The sequence below is a fragment of the Centruroides sculpturatus genome, unplaced genomic scaffold (assembly GCF_000671375.1).
Source record: "Centruroides sculpturatus isolate CEXI.00-Female unplaced genomic scaffold, Cexi_2.0 scaffold1308, whole genome shotgun sequence".
Taxonomy (NCBI): Eukaryota; Metazoa; Arthropoda; class Arachnida; order Scorpiones; family Buthidae; genus Centruroides; species Centruroides sculpturatus.
Genome location: NW_019385585.1, coordinates 195,258 through 216,702, shown reverse-complemented (window position 1 = coordinate 216,702; position 21,445 = coordinate 195,258). Strand labels below are relative to the sequence as shown.

The 21,445-nt window shown below is 30.9% G+C and overlaps 1 protein-coding gene across 1 annotated transcript in view; it reads left to right on the top strand.

Moving 5' to 3' along the window:
• Positions 1 to 21,445, top strand: part of LOC111640336 (serine/threonine-protein phosphatase 6 regulatory subunit 3-like) — a 59,968-nt gene that overhangs the window by 17,808 nt on the left and 20,715 nt on the right. Inside the window, exons 5-8 of the mRNA XM_023386349.1 lie at positions 4,163 to 4,291; positions 4,355 to 4,419; positions 17,023 to 17,141; positions 18,316 to 18,401. Coding sequence (XP_023242117.1) covers positions 4,163 to 4,291; positions 4,355 to 4,419; positions 17,023 to 17,141; positions 18,316 to 18,401 — 399 coding nt within the window. The remainder of the gene's footprint in view (positions 1 to 4,162; positions 4,292 to 4,354; positions 4,420 to 17,022; positions 17,142 to 18,315; positions 18,402 to 21,445) is intronic.

Genomic DNA, 21,445 nt, shown 5'->3' with positions numbered 1-21,445 from the left:
TTTTTCATCTATTTGTTTCCATTCCTCTTTCCATGTCATCTTGTCTTTGGCCCACTTTAATCTAGCTGTTTTGTGCAATTATGTTAATTTCAGTTTGGCAGTCATTTTGGTAAATTTTGCATTTTTATAATTATGCATACATCTCCATACAGTTGCTGGTGAAACTGCAATTGGCAATGTTGATGCTGCTTCTCTGATAGATAACTTGTTGACTGTCAGTAGTTGAAAAACCTGTCTTTCGTTTCTAGGTGTAATGAGTTTAGGCCTTCCACATTGCTTATTTCTGCCACAATTTTCACCCTGAGTTAACACATTTCTCATAGCACGTGTAGATGGATTTATAGCTGCCAAAATTTGTCTTAGAGATCATCCTAATCCTTTTAGTTGGTAAATTTCACTTATTTCCAACTCTGTTAGTGTTTTTCCACAAGGCATTGCTTTAAATCATAAAAATCATTTAAAATTGGTGCCATGTTTTTAATAATGAATGATACTCCCCTCTGGTGACAACTAATTAAACTAATAAGTAATAAAAAAAATTATACTAATTTTATTCACCTGTGTTTATACTTTTGAAACACTCAAAAATTGAAAATCTCTGATAATTGTTTCTGTAATTGTCAGATTGCTGTAAAAATTTCAGAAAATGTTTAAATTGATGTCGTAAACAACATACTAATATAATAAATACATTACAATTGTTAATGTTTTTGTTATTGAAAAATGTTGGGTGTGTTCTTAATTTTGAAATGGGCTGTAATTGTCACCATAAATATTATTTTTCTGTAACTTACGATATGTTTTGGAGTCACCATCAGAAAGAACAGTCAGATATCAAAGTCCATGTTTTTCTATTGAGTATCCAAATAGTTGTAAGCTGCTACCATTTCCATGGTGCCTGATGATCCACTGTAATTTATTTGATAGTCATGATTTTCAAATTTTTTAGGATTTGATTTTTTTAATCCTTTTAGTTCCCAGCAATTTTTGATATTAATGTAATTAAACATAAAAAATACTTATAACTGAAAAAAAACAAAAGAAATGCATTAATTTTGAAGAAAAACCTTCAAATTTTATTTTCCATTGTCTCGCCTTTCTGTGAAATCTGACCCTGATGAGTTATTGTGTTTACAGCTGGATGACCTTGAGAACAGCTGGTGTTGGATTTTCCAGGACATTCTCGGAAGTCTCGGGAGGTGAAGGGTTTAAATTAGGGTGAATACTAGCTGGCCGTATATTTTTAAAAAATTAAAATTTTTATTGCGATTTTCAACCCCCCCAACTTAATTAAACATATATATAATAAAATATATTATTTAAAAAAATTAAAAAACTATTGTAGGTCGTTTTTGATATCAGAAAGTAGCTTTAAATAACTTTACCAAAGTAAAATTCGTGCACTACAACTTTAGAACGATTAATTAAATTTGATTAAAAAATCCCATTAAAAAACAATTAAGCGTTAATTGTGCGTCATTAAAGGTAAATTAAAATCGCGATAAAATTTTTTCGTGCAGGTAAAATTTTTGAAAACATTTGGAGACTTAAAAAACATTCCTAAAATCCAAAAAAAAAAAATTGGGGGCCGAAAGGACCAAGTTTTCTATAACGCTATGTAACCTGCCCGAGTTAACTTGGGCTAAGAACTGAAAGGGTTAAGCACCAACCATGACAATACTTGCTCATGACAGCAAAATCAAGAACAAGACCTGTCAGAATATCAGTAACAGCGCCAATCCCAAATTATGATGAATGACCTCACTTGTGCCATGTACCATCATAACTAACAGCAATATTATCATTATCATCATTAGCTTCATCCACTTTTTTATATTCAGTTTTTATAATCTTAGCAACTTCCTGAAAATGTTCTTCTTTTAAAACTTCAGATATTGCATTATCAACTGTCTTAGAGATTGATTGAAAGGTTTTCAGATGGAAAGATCTTGGAATATTCATCCCAGAAAAAAAATTTGTTAATCTAGTATATCCAAAACCATTATTTTGCTTATATTACAGCCAAAGTATTAATGTTAGAAGTTTTATTTACTTTGTTAAAAACCATTGAATATACTTTAGTAATTATTTCATTACGAATTTGGTAAAAGACGTCAAAAATTGTAGCAATACCTTTACTTTTTTCTATTATCTTTAAATTCTACTGATAACATTTTGGGCATGCAAGTGATTTTGTTAAATTTTCAATTGCTTCTAAACTAATAATTCTATATCCACGACATTGATTTTCCAAACATGTGGCTGTCTCCTCGAAATATTGCTGTTTTTGATATGAAGTTGATCCTATATTTTCATCAAAATTATTTGGTGCNATTGCTTCTAAACTAATAATTCTATATCCACGACATTGATTTTCCAAACATGTGGCTGTCTCCTCGAAATATTGCTGTTTTTGATATGAAGTTGATCCTATATTTTCATCAAAATTATTTGGTGCCTTTAATTCTTTGGAAAATGTAGAATTTTCTAAATTCTCTTGACTGTCATTTGCAATGTTCATGTTTTTCTCGAAATGTATTTGTTTTGGCTGTCTTCCTCCACTCTGACCTCACAGTTTTCCTTTCCTTCTCAGTCCAAATATTTGTTTTGTCAATCTTTTGTATGTGGCATAATTATTTAAATAAAAAAAAAAACCTTTAAAAACTAAAAAATGTTGATTTTACACAGATAAATAACTAGTAAATGCTCAAAAAATAACATAACACTCTACTAGTCAATAGTGACAAAACACACTTACAAGCGCATTGGTAATAACCAATAGGCAGTCATGAAAATTTCCTCTGAACAATCACAGCAAGTATAACATTGAAAGTTTAGCCAGAAAAAAAGCTTATAACTATGAACAAGACTGCTCCTTTGTCTAAACGAAGTTGAGAGCAGGAAAGACGAAGAGACAAGCTTTCGAATGATATACAATATAAGCCTTGATTATCCGACCCCCAATTAACTGACCGTCCTAGTCGGCAAATTTCAAATGTCCGCTAGTGATGTGGCGCTACAATATTTGGCTATTTCTTGGCTTCTTTAATATTATTTTTACGTGTTTTAGCTGGCAACACTCATTTGACCATGAAAGGGGGGGTCAGTATTTAAACGAGGCTTAATTTTCTAATTTTTAACGATACAATAGCGACGATTATTATTTTAAAAAGTTTTGTTAGGCTTAACATGGAGGAAAATTTAACGCAAAATAGGTTAATAGCGATATACTAATATACTAATTACATGGGATATAATAATATACTACACTAATAATGGATTTTTTCATACTTTTCGGTTATCTGACTTTTCAATTATCCGACCAACCCCAGTCCCCAATTGAGTCAGATAATCGAGGCTCTACTGTATATCATCTTGAAAGTATCGATTATGACTCGTTCAAAATTTGACTAAAATGGCAGTTTTAGAAAAAATAGATGATGATATATTGTAGTAAATTATTTTATTTTTTATTAATTTTGACCTTATTATTTCGTATTTTTGGAAAGTTTTAGATTTTGACATAGAAAACTACATATAATTGGAAAATTCAGAAATTGATATTTTGGTCGATTTTAGTATAATTTATGCCCATGTGTCCACTTGAAAGGTTTTATAGAAATCAAAATATTTGAAATTCATATTTTAAAAACTAGAATCTTTCTTATGCTAATTCAATAATAAAGTTCTTTTGACTGTTTCCAAGATTCAGAAAATTGGATCATTTGTGTTCTGATTATTTCTTACTCCAACATCTTTCACACTCACACAAGTCTGTTAAAAAAACTTGGTTTGATATTGCAGTTTCTGGCATAACTTATTAATTCTGATTTTAATTTTCTTTTATAATGTTGTTTGAGAATTCTTCTTACTAATGATGATATCAAACTAGATTTTTAAATCTTTAGCATTACAGAAATTTAACAATGTTGACATGCAAGTTTTTTTTTCTGATCTTACACTATCTGAGGCTATTATTTGTAGTCTGATTTCAACATTGTTTAATCCAAAGAAAATATTTTATGATGAATCTTGTATTCATCAATATGCTCTTCTAATACTGTATAAATTCAATAAGTATACATTTATAATAGTTTCTCAATTATAAAACACAATAATATAGTAATTATTTATTTAATAATGAAAATAACACTATTTACAGGATTTATTTTTTACCTACACGTGGAATAATTTTTTACATACACAAGTTGAACAATCAATTGGTCGCATTCTTACAAATAAACCTACCACTGATGAAGAAGGAAACAAAGTTCATCCACTTTTAGATCAGGTAATTACATCTAAAGTAGTAATAAATGTCTGTCAAAAAACTAACAAAATTATTACTTTTTAGGTATTTAATGAATATAGACTAGTCCAAAGAGTTTTAGATGTTTGGGAAGAAAATGAACAAGAACAGTAAGTCTGTTTTATTATAATAATTATTATTATATTTATTATTGAAAATACGGTCAAGAGAATTTAGAAAATTCTACATTTTCCAAAGAATTAAAGGCACCAAATAATTTTGATGAAAATATAGGATCAACTTCATATCAAAAACAGCAATATTTCAAGGAGACAGCCACATGTTTGGAAAATCAATGTCGTGGATATAGAATTATTAGTTTAGAAGCAATTGAAAATTTAACAAAATCACTTGCATGCCCAAAATGTTATCAGTAGAATTTAAAGATAATGTCGACCCCCCCCTATAAGATAGAGATACGTTCCATTCTCTAGGAATCCGCTTTCTTACGAATCCTTCCAATCACAACCCGACACGTGTCAAGTTTACGGACTACGGCTGTTTGAAAGATTTTCTTCCATAAAATTAATCGATTCTAGACTAATCCGACTCAACATTTCCAAAATACGTATATATTTTTTGGGAATAATCCGTATAAACTACGCTATAAACAAAAAATTGTAGGATTACTTACCGAGTGTCACCATTCGACATTGCCATTGCTCAACATTGTTTTCGTCGCGGAACAGCTCAGCAAAGAGCGGCCGATTTCTAACAACTTATTTTTCTGTGAAAACTTCGTAGAACTTCGGAGACATCATTAATATAAATAATTTTAATCGCCGTTGAATAAGAAATGTTTCTTTCACAAGAAATGTATAAAATTACAGTACTGTATTAGACTTACGGTACCTAATTTACATACTGACAGACGATAGTTAGCGTAAAAATCTCCGTAGCGTGGCGCCACGCTAGACGGCGGAAATTATATATTTAATTATAACAAAGTTACAATAAGTTAATATATAATTATATATACAGTACCTAATTTATATATAATTAATATATAATTATATGTACAGTACCTAATTTATATATAATTTATATAATACTGTCCAGACGATAGAAATCTCTCCGTAGCGTGGCGCTACGGACGGCGGGAAAGTAGTTCGGCTTCCCGATGACGTTTGAGGTGTTTATAGGGAACTTTTACTATTTTTTATGGATATCTGTAGCAATTTTTTCGTAGTTTTATAGGAATCGTAACTATAGGGACCGTAATTATAGGGGGGTCGACTGTAATAGAAAAAAGTAAAGGTATTGCTACAATTTTTGACGTCTTTTACCAAATTCGTAATGAAATAATTACTAAAGTAAATTCATCAGTTTTTAACAAATATGATGTGCCCGGCATTCCTTTAGGCAAGTAAGTTAATTCTCATTATAATGGAGAATTAACTTACTTGATGATAACCTTAATTTTAAATTCTAAAATCTAAAAAATCTTGTTTGGAATATTATATTTCAAATTTCTTGAATTTGGAACAAATTCAAATATTTATTCAAATTTGTTTATTTTGGATTTATTGTTTGAGTTACCCAGAGTGGAAATGATTAAAATATTTATTAATTTTCAAAATGTATACTATATGTGTCACTATTTACTTTCCTTCTTTATTATTTACACTTTATACTGACTAAAATTCTCTCCTCCTCTTCCCTCAGAGAGTTGAATTTCCAAAAATCTCGTCTTAATGTGCATTTCATGGCATATCCCTACTAAAACGCAGTCAAAAATGCAAAAAAAAAAAAAAACACATTTAAAGTAGTATAGTAGAAACCAAGTTTTTTCAGGGTAAACCTGCTGCAGGGCTTTCCTCCTGCAAAGGAGAGAGGTAGGGTTAACCCTATCTCTCTCTCTCAGGAGGAAGTTTCAAAAAATCTCTTCTTAGGGTATGTTACAAGAATGTACACTGTGTACCAAATTTCAACTTTCAACTCTTAACTGTTTGGGCTCTGTGCTGCTTATTATTATCATTATCATTAACCCATCTTGATTATATTATAAGATTGGAGTTTATAATACTCAGCATATATACCCAGTGTCTAGTGCTATGCCTGACTATATGGTCAAGGCATATTATAACTTATGAAAAAAATGTTTTGTGTATGTTTGTCTTTAACAATTTCCTCGCTGTGTGATATGATTAGTATGGCAGTCTTTTGTAGTGTGATGTATGTGCTGTTGAAAAGCCTTAATGTTTCAAGATTTATGTATAGTGTACAGAATGTGGTACAGTATGATGTGTATGCTACATTGTATGTGATTTTTGATTTGTTTGTTAATGAATGTGATATCAGGCTTGTTGTGATGGATTGTTTTACCCATGATTATCCATGGTCATAGTATGTATTTTGTGTTGTTTTATATGACTGTCTATGGTGTGTATTTGTAGTATGGTTTTTGGGTGTGCATAAGTTTGTGTTCAAGCTTTTCATGTATTATCTATATATATAACCCATTCAAAGTGTCCGTCTGTCCCGTAACCGTTTGATAACAGACACTAGAGGCGCTCCTATCGTGTGTCATATTTCAAACATTCAAATTAACAATTTTAATTCTTATTTAAATTAACAATATGAATTATTATTATTCATTTGGCCCATAAATTATTATTTGGTCAATATAACAATATAAATAATTCAGTATATTTGTAATAGGAATTTATTATTTCAGGGGCTTATATCTCGCGAAGGGTCGCGAGTAGGGGTATGGTTCCTTTGACTTTATTGTTCGCACAGGGGCTACAGTTTGGGGGGTCGCCACCTCTTCATTCGGAGGGTAACTCTTACCATTGGAACTTTAACAGAGCTGTACAGCATATTGATAGGAACAAAAAAGTCAAAGGAACCGTGCCTCATGGAAATTTGTAAAGAACGCCCACTAGGGGGCGTCCCGGGCTACTAGTATATACTATTTGGCATGCATTTGGAGCAAATCAATTTTTATTGCTCTGCTCCAGCTTTGCTCTGGCATTACAATACCTGCTCCATGTTCCACTCTGGTATAAAATGCTCATTCCATCATTGCTCTACCCTCTAAGAAAAAACATTTTAAAAAAGATATTTAATTTTAAAAATTTATTAAATTTTATTTCATAGTAATAAGTTACAACGTCGTTATTCATTTTATAAACTAAAATAGCAGAAAGTAAATTATCTTTCATTTTTAATCTGTAGTCATTTAATATTAAGTTTAGAGTGGAAAATGATCACTTGGAATTGCTTAAGTAATCATTTTGCATCATGTATATCCACAAGTGACTTGAATGCTTTCTGGGTAATTTGAATCACTTTAAATACCAGTCTAACTTTTTTAGTCTAAAAGTTTGGGTAGTTTAACTGGTTTTCACATACAAAGAATTATGCCATTCTGCAGTATCAATAATATCCAGTCTTTTTATAACAGCTTTATTTTTCTTTTGTAAACTGCGTATTGACTATAAGAAACTGTTTCTATGGGTGTCTTGGCTATCTTTAAATAGCATAACTTTTTCAATTTTGATGTTTCTGTAAGATCAGCTCTTGCAGAAACATCAAAAATCACAAATATCAGGCTAAAATGTGCTGATAAGCAAATGACAAACTGCATCATGTCCTGTTGAAATTCTAAGTTGTCAACCTAGTTCATCTTCAATTTTTTGGAATCCTTTGTTCTCAAGTCTGTAGTAAGGAATGTTGCACTCAAACAAACCATTTCCACAAGATCTTCCTGAAAAGTGTCAGCATCCATGATAACTATAACCCCTGATGAATTGAAATATGAATTAATTTTCAATTAGTTCATATTGGAGTTTTTATTAGAGGATACTATTTTCTTCAGAATCTAAACATTTCTGTCATGGAAATCCTTGCTTTATCTTCTTCTTCGTTCCTTTTAATCAGAGCTTTATACATTTCAGATGATTAGGTTTTATATGCTACCAAAGATAAAATTTTTTTACAATATTTCTTGTTTTGCTAGTGTGAGACCTGAAAGGACCCTGGGTCTAAATTAATAATTTGTTAATTATGTTAAATATTGTCACCAAATATTACTTCATTGTTGGTGAGAAAAATACTGTTTTAACGTGGGAAAAGGCAGACAACAGATGTTATTCCTTTCACAGAAGTTAGAACATCCTCTGACTTTCCCTTATCTGGTTAAAATCCCACTCAGATGGGAAATGGTTACCCCTCATTCATTCCCCCTTCATCCGTTCTCATGAAAGAGTTACTGGCGATGATTGGTCGAAATTCAGAAGATATACAGGGAATTTGTCAGAATTCGGGGAGTTCATCGACAGACGTAGAGAGTGCCCTCCTGATGACCAACGTCCTTAGAGGAGTCACATACAGAATAATTCCAGAGTTAGCACTTAGAAAACATACTTGGATTTTGTGCACATATTGATCTCCCATACGAAGAAGTAAATGAACTTTATCTCCAAAGTGTCCCTTGCATACAGAGAAGAAGGCGAACGACAACTAAACAGGTCGTATGTTTTATAACGATTTTGTGAGCTCTCTCTCAATCGCGCATCAGTATAGTATAAGTCTATGCCTATATTGTGTATCTTAATTGTCGTATTATTATCCCTTGTTCATCGATATTTGTATTAGTTTTACTTATAGAATCATTAAATTTACTTTTGTTTGTTTTATATAAGATATGGCTCTTAATTTGAATCGTAATAAGATCTCTTACGCGTGTTAATCCGCGTATAATAAGATTAACTGGTGTCGGGACCCTGACATTTGGGATAAAGACCTCAGTCTTGAATCCCTTTTTCCCTAAATATTACCGCCCTCCCGGTCAAACGAATCTTGACATAAGATCGGATCTCTCGATCCGAAACTCGGAGAACTATTCTCACAGAATAGTGCCGATTAAGTGTTACAAGAGTATACTTACTTTGTAACCCCGGCTGATCTCACACTAGTCATGAAGTTAAATTTGCATTGTTTGAGTTCATCATTCACTTCCTTATTCACCTTGCATGTTGCTGACTTTTTATTGTTATTTTCAGATTCAAAGATGAAAATATTATTTAAATTCTCTTTTGTAAATCAGCTAATTGTCATGGAGAGCAGTTTTAATTTTTCCTTTGTTGATGATAATGCCATAATTGAATTTACCCATGCCAACTAAAACAACAAACACAATAAACACCTAACATATTATCCATGCATACATATTACAACCTTATATAATCCATACTTAGGACATATATGGTTGTAATATAAATTTGTTTTTTATTAAATTATTAAATATTTCACTTTTTATGAAACTTCATTGAGTATTTGTCATTCACGTTCACACTGCATTTAAATTAATGGTCATTACATGAATAATTAATGATTGTTGCATGATAGCATTCTTGCTAAATGTCAAAAGTATTCATAAAAAAAAAGCTAGAGCAGTGGACCAATCAAAACTAGCTGTGCTTCAGTTCTGCTCTACTGCTCTGGGCTCTGGCTCTATGCTTCACTCCAAAATACTGCCATTTGGTTATGTCAAGTAGTCAGTTTGTGTTAAAAGCTTGCAAACTGATGTGATATGTTTGTATAGTCTAGTGCATTATGTAGTATTTACTGCAAGTGTCATCTGTGAATGTTCTTTTTAAAATGTGCTTTCTCTAGTTTCTGGTCTTGTCTTATGATCTTAATTATGATCGTCTTATGCGGCAATCATGAACCCTTCTATCTTTCCAAAGGCACCCATAAGCTAGATGACTTATAGGTGCCTTTGATGTAGTTCTGTTAACATGATCTTGGCTGAGATCTTTGGGATGCCTACCTTGGAGCTCATTCTGAACCCAAGATGACCTGATGTTTGTGCATTTAGTGAATTGTGTTAGATCCAGGTCAATGTTGAGTAAGTTTATGTACTATTTTTGTCTTAAGAGTTACATCTTTGTATAATTGTGATGTTTGTTTTATGTAGAAAAACTCTTGTGGTGTCTGTATTTAATTGTAGTGCAGGTTCAAAATAGCTGAGGCCTCATATTTCCTCTTAAAGAAAATGTCAGTACTAGGTCACTGTGTATGTTGATTGCTTTAAATGTTTCTTTTGTATTCAGCTGTGTTATTGGGCTGCAATTTTAAAAAATTGTAGACCTGTAAATTCTTACTGTCATCTGTCTGTCCATTCTTCCTTATCTTAAGAACAGAGTTAGATAGATGAAAGCCAAGTCCAGATATGGAAATATTAGAGGCAGGAGGCCCTAATTAATTATATACGAACTTCTGATGCAAACTAAAAGTCACGTTATTGAATTCAAAAGTTTTCCCCTGAAAGGAGTTAGTTAGATGACCGACAAACCACTACTAATTTGAAGTGGAGAGCATATATTAAATTAAATAAATTTTAAAAATATTATTAAAAGTTGGAGCCTGGCATTGTAATAATGTCACAATAAATAATTGCTTATTAGTATTGAGTTTAATTTTTTTTTTGTTAGTCTGTTTTATGTGTGTGTTCTGTGAGTTTGGCCTGTTGGAATTCTAAATATAGATAGACTGACCACATCCACAAATTCAATGATTTCTCCATTTTCAAGTACAATATCATCATTCTTCAGAAATCCTTTTTCTATGTGAAGTATACTGCATTTGTCTAGGCCAGGCATGGCCAACATAGGGCCCGCGGGCCAGATCCGGCCTATCTAATGAATCTATGTTTCCCGCAATCAACCTTTCAATATTAGGTACTGAAGTCCAAATAGCTTGATGATGAATAATACCTTAAAAAAAGAAAAGGTTAACAACTCACTATGCGTTTGGAGTTAACCCTCCGTTACAAATCTCGTAAGTACAGCACAGTGTGTTGATAAAGCATGATAATGTGAAAAATGTATCTGAAATGTCTGTCTACAATTCAGTCTCTACGGGGTGACACCACAATGAGATCTCCCACCATCTCAAAATCTTCCTAGGGCAGCCTTGAGTTCAGCCCGTGGAAAAAGTTTTCTTTTTAATCCGGCCCGGGGGCAAAAACTGTTGGCCACCCATGGTCTAGGCCAAACTCCATTTGAATGTCAGTAGAATATGTAAAATGTAACAGGTGATTTATTAATAGTTGAGCCTGTCTGGTTGTGTATTTTTATATCATCCAAGTACACTTCATGAGGAGAGAGAATTGTATTGTATTATGGTTTAATTTTGTAGCCATATTTAGTGTTGTTTAACCTAAATGGTGTAGGAAATGAATATTTTTTAGCTTGAATGAAGTCATCTCTGAAACTTTCCAGAATTGTAAATATTGTCTGCACCAGGTGTCTTTCAACTGTGTTCTTTATACTGCATGTTGGATGTCATGTATGTTTATTTCAACATAGCATGATTAACATCTCATACATATTATCTTCTTCCTGTTTGATCCAGCTTGTTTTATTTTTGTGTTAATGGATTGGACCAAAGAGCAGTCATTTTTTTTTTTAATACCATTGTGTGGTGTGTTTGGTAGATGGGTGTCTGTAGAAAAGTACTTCTTTGCTTGTGAGTAATTTTTGTTGTTTTTGCAGCATAAAAGTTTTGTATAAGTTAAGCCTGTGACTTAGCAGACAGTTTGAGTGTGTAACTGTATTCCTGTGCATGTTTATTGTGTTGTTCATGCTGTGTGTGTTTTAATTTTCCTGAATATTTTTCTAACTATTTCATTGTTTTTTTTATCATCAGTCTGCTCAATTGTTGTTAAATGTTAGGTATTTGTGTTCTTAGCATTCTTTGCCAAACACATTTATCTGTTTCGGTTGTGTGTTTGATTGTAGTTTAAGACCATGTTAAGTAACTGCAGTGACTGCATCAGAATAATGTGTCTTAAAATGTTAATTCTGGTTGAATATGTTTTGGTAGTGTTTGTGTATTTAGGTAGTGTAGTTTTCTCCACTTGATGATGTATTTTGGGTATTTGTGATCTTTGTATGAGTTCTAATCTTCTTTATTTAGTGTTTGTTGAAATAAATTTGTGAATATGTTAATTAATTGTGTGTATATAGTGTCACTTGTTATAAATGTCATTTTAGTGTTTTTATTAGTGTATGTTATAAGTAGACAGCGGACATATAGACCCTTAAAAGTGGCATTTTAGGCACTTAACATAAGCTCTTAAATTGCATCATTTAGGCTTTATAAACAAAAAATAGGCAGTCAAAATTTGCACAACGAACAATTAACCTACTTATCAGGACGATGAATTTTTTATTTAACATATGTATTCCAAACAAAAATGTATGTATTCAGAATGATGCAAACACAAAAGTAGACAAACAATTATCTTTACATTTTTTATTTGCTCTGTTTCCCATAGTTAGCTTCGTAATATATTACAAGCACTTTTTCCAAATTTTCAATAGAAAAGTTGCAACATTTGTCACTGAGAATTAATTTATACGCAGAGAAAAATAATTTTACATCTGAAGATAATGGACAGTATTTCATCCTTGGAAGATGATGAACTGGAAATTCACTTTCAGTTTTGCTCTTCTTTCCTGCCAAAATATCAGCCACAACAAACGAGCACTTTAATCTAAGTCTCTTTTGAAGCACTCTTTGTTTACTTCTTTTGCAGCAGTGCCTAGTGCATCACAAAGTTTCTGGTTGCTCTGTTGAGGAGATCAATTTGTTCATATGTAGGTTTCCCACTATTTTCAAGAGCAGTAATAGTATCTTCAATGAATGTGAAATAACACTTTATGTACACCAACTTGTTCTGAAAATAAATGTCGTTCAAAATTTTCTTGGCTTTAGTTACACAAACTGCATCGTACGCTAAAGTGGCCAGAAGTTTTTTGATATCGAAGAAATGTTCACTGTAGTAGTTAGTACAAAATCTTAGCCATGTATATGCTAAGGAAAAAATAGGCATTTGCCTAAAATCTGCTATCTAAAAATGACAAATAAAGCATCTCTAACACTATATTTATTAAATAAAAGCATTTATTTTAAAATATTTTGTATAGTTTTAACTTTATTACTATAAAATTGCGTCGGGGGTGTAATTTATTCTGTTATTATTGCATTCTAATTTTTTCTGCTTGGGATATGCATTCACTGGGACTTAAATATAAATAATCAATAATAATTTTAAAAAAAATGAATTTGTCTGATTGCATTTTCAGAAGAAAAATGAAACTTAAGCAGTTTAATTTAAGAATTAAAGTAAACCTTTGCGGAAAATGAAACAAAAAATTAGTAAAAACTTTTTAAAAATGTGAAAACAAACTAAACTTTGTGTTTTAGGCAAAAATAGGCAGCAACATCAAAATAAGCATTTTTAGACGTTATAAAATACCATTGTTTCTGTCTAAATGTTCATGAAAAGTGTTTATACAAAATCTTAGCCATGTATATGCAAAGGGAAAAAATAGGCATTTGCCTAAAATTTGCTGTCTAATTATAAGGTATATGTTTTCATGAGTGACTGCATTTGGAGTACTTTCAATGAATGTCTGATCTGTGTGATCTAGTGTTTATATGTTGATGTACTGAATCTGTTGTGCAACTTTGTTTTGTTTTTAACCTATCCAATGTTGAAATTTTTATCTGTTGCTTTTGACGCCGTGTTGAATTTTTGTCGATGTTAAGCCTAAAAAAAATTTTTTTTAAATAATTGTGTTTACTGTGTCGTAAAAAATTATTTTTTTATGTTGCATAAACAAAATAAATATATTAAAGAATATAGAAACAAAAAAAACTATATTTCAAAAGTTTGTTTTAATATAAAAATTGTGATGCATAGCGACATCTAGTATCAAAAACGTTCTGATGTAGACACGAAAATACAGTGGAACCCCGGTTAGCAAATGTCCTGGTTAACGACCAAATCGGTTAACGAACTTATATTTTGCAAAAATTTTGTCTCAGATAACGAACATAACGGTATTTTGTGTTAAATTTTAGTTGGTATTAGGCATTCGCGAGTTAAGCATTGCTTTTCCAAGTGTTTGTGCTATACGTCTTTTTTCAGTTTTGTGATTTATATATTTAATCAATATGGCATCCAAGAAAGAAAAAAGTCATAGTGGCAATGGAAAACGACAACGCAATATAAACGACAATGCGCTATCGCATTTGAGAAAAATTTTGATTAAAATAGTAAGACAATCAACTTTAGATCAATTTCTTGTTCCTTATGGAAAGAGTTTGTTTGTTTGTTAAGTTATGTCAACACAACACTTCGGCGATCTGCCTAGGGGAATGCCTTCTGGGAGGTGATTTTAAGGGAAACTGGCCCCTATTTAGGCGTTACAGACGTGGAGAAAACCCAGAAAACTCCATGTGGCCAGCCCGTGTGAGCGAGTTGCGAACCCACGAACGAACTCCCCATGTTCAAGGTACAAAGACCACTTAGCCACTGGTAGCTTTTTTTACCGAAAGAGACTTCAACTCGAAGAATCTTCCAATGAAGTGCTACCCGTTATTTTTTGGAGGGGATTCCCCTTTTAAGCATTAAGGTTCGTATATCTCCACTTTTCTGCCACCAACTAAAACAAATGAAGGTATGTAAGTGCTAGTTTATTAAACAAAGTTTACATGTTTGTTGCTGTAATGATAGAGACTACGTTTTCTTATGTTTTCATCAAAGAAAATTACTGTATATTACAAATAAAATCACAAAAATTTTGGAGACTAGAATGGATTAATTGCATTTGCATTAATTTCTATGGGAAAAATTGCTTTGGTTAATGAACGGAGTCGCGGAATGGATTAAGTTTGTTAACAGGGGTTCCACTGTATTTGGGATCACCCACGCAGGTCAATGACGTCAACATGAATACTTTCGGGAACAACACAGGGCAGGTTAAGCATTGTTTGTGGAATAAGATTGTTGTATATGATTGATCTTTTCTGATCAACCATTCTATGCTTTGTAATAGATGTGGGTGTTTTTGTGTGAATTTGTTGTGTAATATCTTATGCTCCTGCCAGCATTGCTTTGTGGTTCATTGGAACTACTAGGTTCTCTCATTTTGTTAAGGTGGTGAATAGTGACAGTCATTATTGTTAAACTTCTAAAAATTATATTGATAAAATTTTGAATATCTTCAATATAGACAATTACAGATAAGAAGGCATTAATAAATATAGTATGAATATTTAGTTAGATGCTTGCTTTTATCCACTTTCTTCTTTATCCAACATTATTCAATATTCATACATTCCAACAACTTATCCAACATTATTCATATATATTATGATAAATTCTCAGTAGTAATAGAAAATAATAAAATTGTTCACAATTACCAAGACAAACTAAACTTTGTTATATTCAATATAAATCTTTATTCAAAATATAGACTTGGTGCTGCACTTACATGTTATCACTTAATAACACAGCAAAAATTCCAAATTACAAGTTTTGAATAGTTAAATATCAAATTCAAAATTTTAATTTTGGATGGCAAATTGGAAGTGTGTGTTAAGCTGGTGTAAATGTTTTGATATTAAAAGAATTTTTCTCACAATAAATAAATGAAAATTGCAATGCCTTTTATAACTGATAATTTGAATATGGTGGTTTTTTAGTTATAATTTGACAATTTCTTTTATCAGATTTTTTAAAATTTCAATTTATTTATTTTTTTTCTGAAGATATTTAAATTGAAACATAATAATAAACTTAATAGAAATTATTAAATGAACTGATGACTTGTTAATGTCTTTTTTTCCAAAGTTTACTGATTTTATTTTCTAGAATAATTTTATTAATTCTTTGTGCCTTATGTCCTTAATATTTCAACTTTTATATTGTCCATGTAAGCCTTGTTTATAAGTAGGACTTATTATACTGATGTAGTTTCAAATTAGCAAAGGGAGGAAGTCTTAGTCAAAAATAAAACAAAAAGTATCTTTATTTTTGACTCTTCTTCCTCCCCTTGCTAATTTGAAACTTCAATGAAACTTCTATAATTTATCATTGGGAATATGGGGAATAACCTGACCAACCCAATTGCCAGTACTATTATATGAAATTGTAGCTTATGTTAAAATCTAAATATGCTGGTGTCTTTTCACAAATTGATTGATTGAAGTTATCATCAGTTATAGCTCAAGGAATGGTGCTTCTCATGCTAATATAATTATTGTTGTTTAATTTTTCCTTTTTTATTGAGCATTGTGATGTGTGTCACTGGTTTGTACAGAGCTTGCACAGAGTTTGTATTGTGTTGCTACTACAAACTAGAAATAATTTCATTTTTAATTTTAGTTTGACTCTAAAAATTAATTTTATTATTTTGTTTGAATTTTTGAAAATATTTTTGAAAGTTAATTATCTTTAAAAATGCATGGCTTAATAAAAAAAAAAAAAAAAATACAAACTGAGAAGTACTGATTAGTTTATTTTTATTTTATAGTTTTGTACAAGTGTTGTGTCACTTCTAATCAATACTGTTTTTTATAATTAAGTAGACTATGTTTGAATAGATATTGTTCATCTAATTGATTGCCTTTTAATTTTATTTTAACCATTAATATACTTGAATAATAATTCTAAGTCAGTTCAGCCTAGGTCAAACTAGTTAAGCCTAAAGTATTTAGGCTTAACTAGTTTGACCTAGATTGTCCTGGGCTAAACTAGTATATCCTGACACGCGTAGGATAAACCCGTTTGGCCTGAATTGGGTTTGGCCGTAACGTGCACAAAAATCTAAATCATTTTAATTTATGAGAAAGTTTTAATTTTCAATAGTTACTTTCTTATAATGTAGTTTCATTTTTTTATAATTTAGGACAAAACCAGGAAAACATAGACGAGGTTATATGGGTCATTTAACCAAAATAGCAAATCACATTGCTCAAAATGCAGAAAATGGAATCAATAGTGATTTAATAAAAAGTAAAATTAAAGGTTTGTATGATCATTTCATTTATATTTTTCTTAAATTTTTGTAAATAAAATTTAGATTTTATTTTGACAAAGAATTTATTGCTTTTTAATATTTGAAACATGTATAGAATAATTTTTACACTTTTGTTTTAATTTATCAAATTGTTTAAAATTTATAATCGAAAAAAAAATAGAACAAATGTAAATAATGTAAGAGAAACTTACTTTTCACTAATCAAAAAAATTGCATAAATCAAACAATTCTTTAAATAATAGGTTAGGATTTTGTTTTTATTAGGTCTTTATTATTTAAAATAAAAATAATAATTTTCCAAATGTCATACTGTAATGGAAGTTAAAACTTTAAGAGACATTGCTTGATATCAAAAACTTAAATATATTCACTTATGCAAATAAGCATTTCAGATATGTGATAATCTTATTTAACAGGTTTGAGATATGTTTGTTTAAGAAAATGCAGTAAAGAAAATACTTTCTACATAGATTCATTCTTATTTTTTAAAATTAGTTTTGTAATTTACACATTCTTGCTCACATTTTTACGAAATAAATATATTAATGTTTAACTTACAAAAGTATTAAACAACAAAAAGGAAATTTCATTTGACAAACTAATATGGTGTGTTGAAAACATATTATAATTTCAAAGTATAATTTATTTACTACAGTGTCTCCTTCATTGGAAAATGTTGCAATTTTTGAATACTCAAGGAAACTTATTTATGTTAAAGTTGTGTTTTAAACCTGGTGATAGTTTGTTTTGTGTCATTGTCTTTTGATTTATCATCAGTTATAACAAAAATTCAGAAAATAAAAATTTCTGCTTCTTACATTAAATACTGATTTGTAGAGTTTGTTTGTTTATTTACTTACTGCAAATTTCACAAATATTGGAGTCTGAACAGTAAATCCAATATACTCCTTTCAACCAGATTTAGTATAGATTTACCTATATTTGTTTTTATGCCTGTGATTTTCACTGGTAATGTTACATTTTATCTTCTCTTTTTTTTAAGTATTGTGTAATAAACTAACTTTTAGATTATTATTTTTTATTTAGATTATATAATTAATGAATTAAATTCTTGAAGAGAAATGTTACTTTTAGCAAGAAGTGAATTATATTAAAATCTTTTAGTTTATTAACTTGATTCATTTTACTTCATATTTTTAGATTTACCAGAAGACTATAGAAACAGATGGGAAACTTTTGTTTCAGAAGTATTGAGTGAAATTAATAAAAAAAATCAAACACCATTGGTAAATATTTTGTTTGGTTTTTTTCAATATGAATGTATATTTAAATTCTAGGCATTTTGCAAACATTATATACAATAGAATCTGCATTTTGTAATTGGTTATTTGTCATTTAACATTATCAGAATTAGTTTTTATGCAAACATTTGCATCTTGCAAATAAGTTAAAATATGCTTATACAATTTTAATTATTATAATCAGTTGTTTTTTACTTGAAAATAATAGTTTATCTTTCCATATCTGAACTAATGTTGCCAGAGTGATCTGGATAAAAGACTGATGATTTTTAAATAAGACTAACATACGAGGGTAGTCCCAGAAGTACCCGACCTAACAAAGAAGACATAAAAAATTTGGTAAAACATATCTATATTTTTCGACATAGTCTTTTTTTAGCTCGATACACATTTTCCAGCAATGCACAATAGCTTCGATCCCCTGTTTATAGTGAGAACTGTCGAGCTACTCAAAATAGCCATCAACCGCAGACTCCACCTCTTCATTGTTGGCAAATCTTTTATCACCAAGCCATTTTTTTAAGTTTGAAAAGAGAAAATAATCCGAGGGGGCTAAATCAAGTGAATAGGGTGCGTGAGGAAGCAATTTGAACCTTAACTCATTGATTTTGGCCATCGCAATAACGGATGTGTGAACTGGTGCGTTGTCTTGATGAAACAACACTTTCTTTTTCGCCAATTGTGGCCGTTTTTCCTTGATTTCATCACTCAAGCGCTGCAATAAGTTCGCATAATACTTGATTGTTGATTGTTTTTCCTGGGCGCATCCCAAAAAACTGACGCCATGACCTTGCCAGCAGATGGAACTGTTTTCGCCTTCTTTGGAGCTGATTCTCCTCTTTCAGTTCATTGTTTAGACTGTTCTTTCATCTCAGGTGTAAAGTGATGGACCCATTTTTCATCTATGGTTATGAATCGACGCAAAAACTTGGCTTTGTTGCAGCGAAACATTGCCAAAGACTCGATTGAAACATCCTCACGACGCTGTTTTTGTCCCATTGTGAGCAAACGCAGCACCCATCTTGCGCACAGCTTTCTCATGTCCAAATTTTCAGTTAAAATGCGATGTACAGCACTTTTTGAAATGCCTACCATGTCTGCTAGCTCTTGCACTTTGAGTTGACTGTCATCCAATATTATTTTGTGGATTGTTTTCACCATTTTTGGCATGGTCACCTCACTTGGTTGACCACTATGATGTTCGTCTTGGCAGCTCGTACGGCCTCGTTTAAACTCTGCCACCCAATATTTTATTGTTGTAAACGAGGGAGCAGACTCCCCCAGAGTAGAATCTAGCTCAGCTTTAATATTGGTTGGACTGAAACTTTTCAAATGAAAGTATTGTATCACATAACAATGACAAATTTTTTCCATGTTTACAAATTCACTGAGATTGTTCACTATTTATGGCTGCCAAAAAAATACTATACAACGTAACGTCTTCAAACTTCAAACTTAAGCTTTATAAGGTTGATACTTTCGAACACAGTCGTTTTTTTTTCAAACAAGTACTGCCATCTATGTCAGGTCGGGTACTTCTGGGACGACCCTCGTATATGCCTACTATATGTATTTAAAAAAAGTCAACATAAACATTTTTTTTATTTTACAGTCCAATGTCTTATCATTATCACATTGGTGAATTGATGAATTGTGCTTTTCTGCAAACTTCAATACAACCTTAATTTAAAAAAGGAACATACTTCAGTATGGAAAGATAAGATTTGTAGTAGTGTACAATATTTTAGAAAATTTTTGGTTGCCTTTGATGTGGGAGAGAGTATTGAATTCTAAAAAACCTTTCAGTCTCAACAAGTGACAATAAATGCAATCTTTTTATATCTTAAGACTAAAACAATGCTTCAAATGTTAATCATTTTAATTATTTGCTTGCAGCAGAGTAGCTTAAATTGCTTGAATTTCTTATTTCAATGTTGTACTGGATGAATTGAGTATTTTATAGTTTTTATACCTTTTTCCCTCCTCCCTCTTCTAATATTCTTTTAATGTCAATGAAACCAAAATTGCCACTAATTTTTATTTCAGTTATTTAATCCACTTGCTGCTATTGACTAATTGATGATAAAATCCAAAATAATTACAGTTAGCAGATTCTATTGTGTGTATATATTTACAAATTATTCAGTTGACTTTCAGTAACAAGTTCTAAATTAAGATAGCTTGTATGGTTTGTGGGTGTATTTAAAATTCAGTCTTAAAATATGTATATATTATTTAGACTTATAAAGTTTGATTTGCTTTGATTCTTTGATTTATATATATATATATAAATCAAAGAATCAAAGCAAATCAAACTTTATAAGTCTAAATAATATATACATATATACAGTTCAGCACACAGACAGAAGATATGGCTGCAAATGGCATCTAAACATGTGCAAAGTATGCTGAAAGTAGATGCTCATGCACACTGTTGCAATCATGTGTCATTCTCACTCTCATTCACAAACGAACCTTATTTAAAAAAGAGCCCTTGTATATTTTTAAAAATCATTACACAATCTCTTCACACAAAATAAAACTTTACTTCTGTGTCAAGCTAATTTTATACTAATTCTTATGTTTTTTTCGCCTTCCCATTCTAAGAAATCTTAATCTTATATATTATACAGTAGAGCGTCGTTTATCCGAATCAACTGGGGACTTTGGTGGTTCGGATAACGAATCATGTATGAAAAAATATATTAATTTATCCCATGTTGAAATTTCTCTCCATTGCGTGTCACTTCGCATTGAATTTTTGTCAATGTTAAGCCTAACGAAGACTATTGTATCATTAAAAATTATTTTTTTTTTATTTTGTACAAACAAAATAAATATATTGAAAAATATAAAAACAATAAAAAATTATACTTCAGATGTTAATTTAGTATCAGAAACGTAAAATATTTGAGTAGCCCGAGAAATAGCCGAAGATTGCAGCGCCACAGCACTGGCGAAAATTTAAATTTGCCGACTGGAATGCTTTCGGATAACCAGCTTTCGGATAAACGACGCTCTACTGTAGT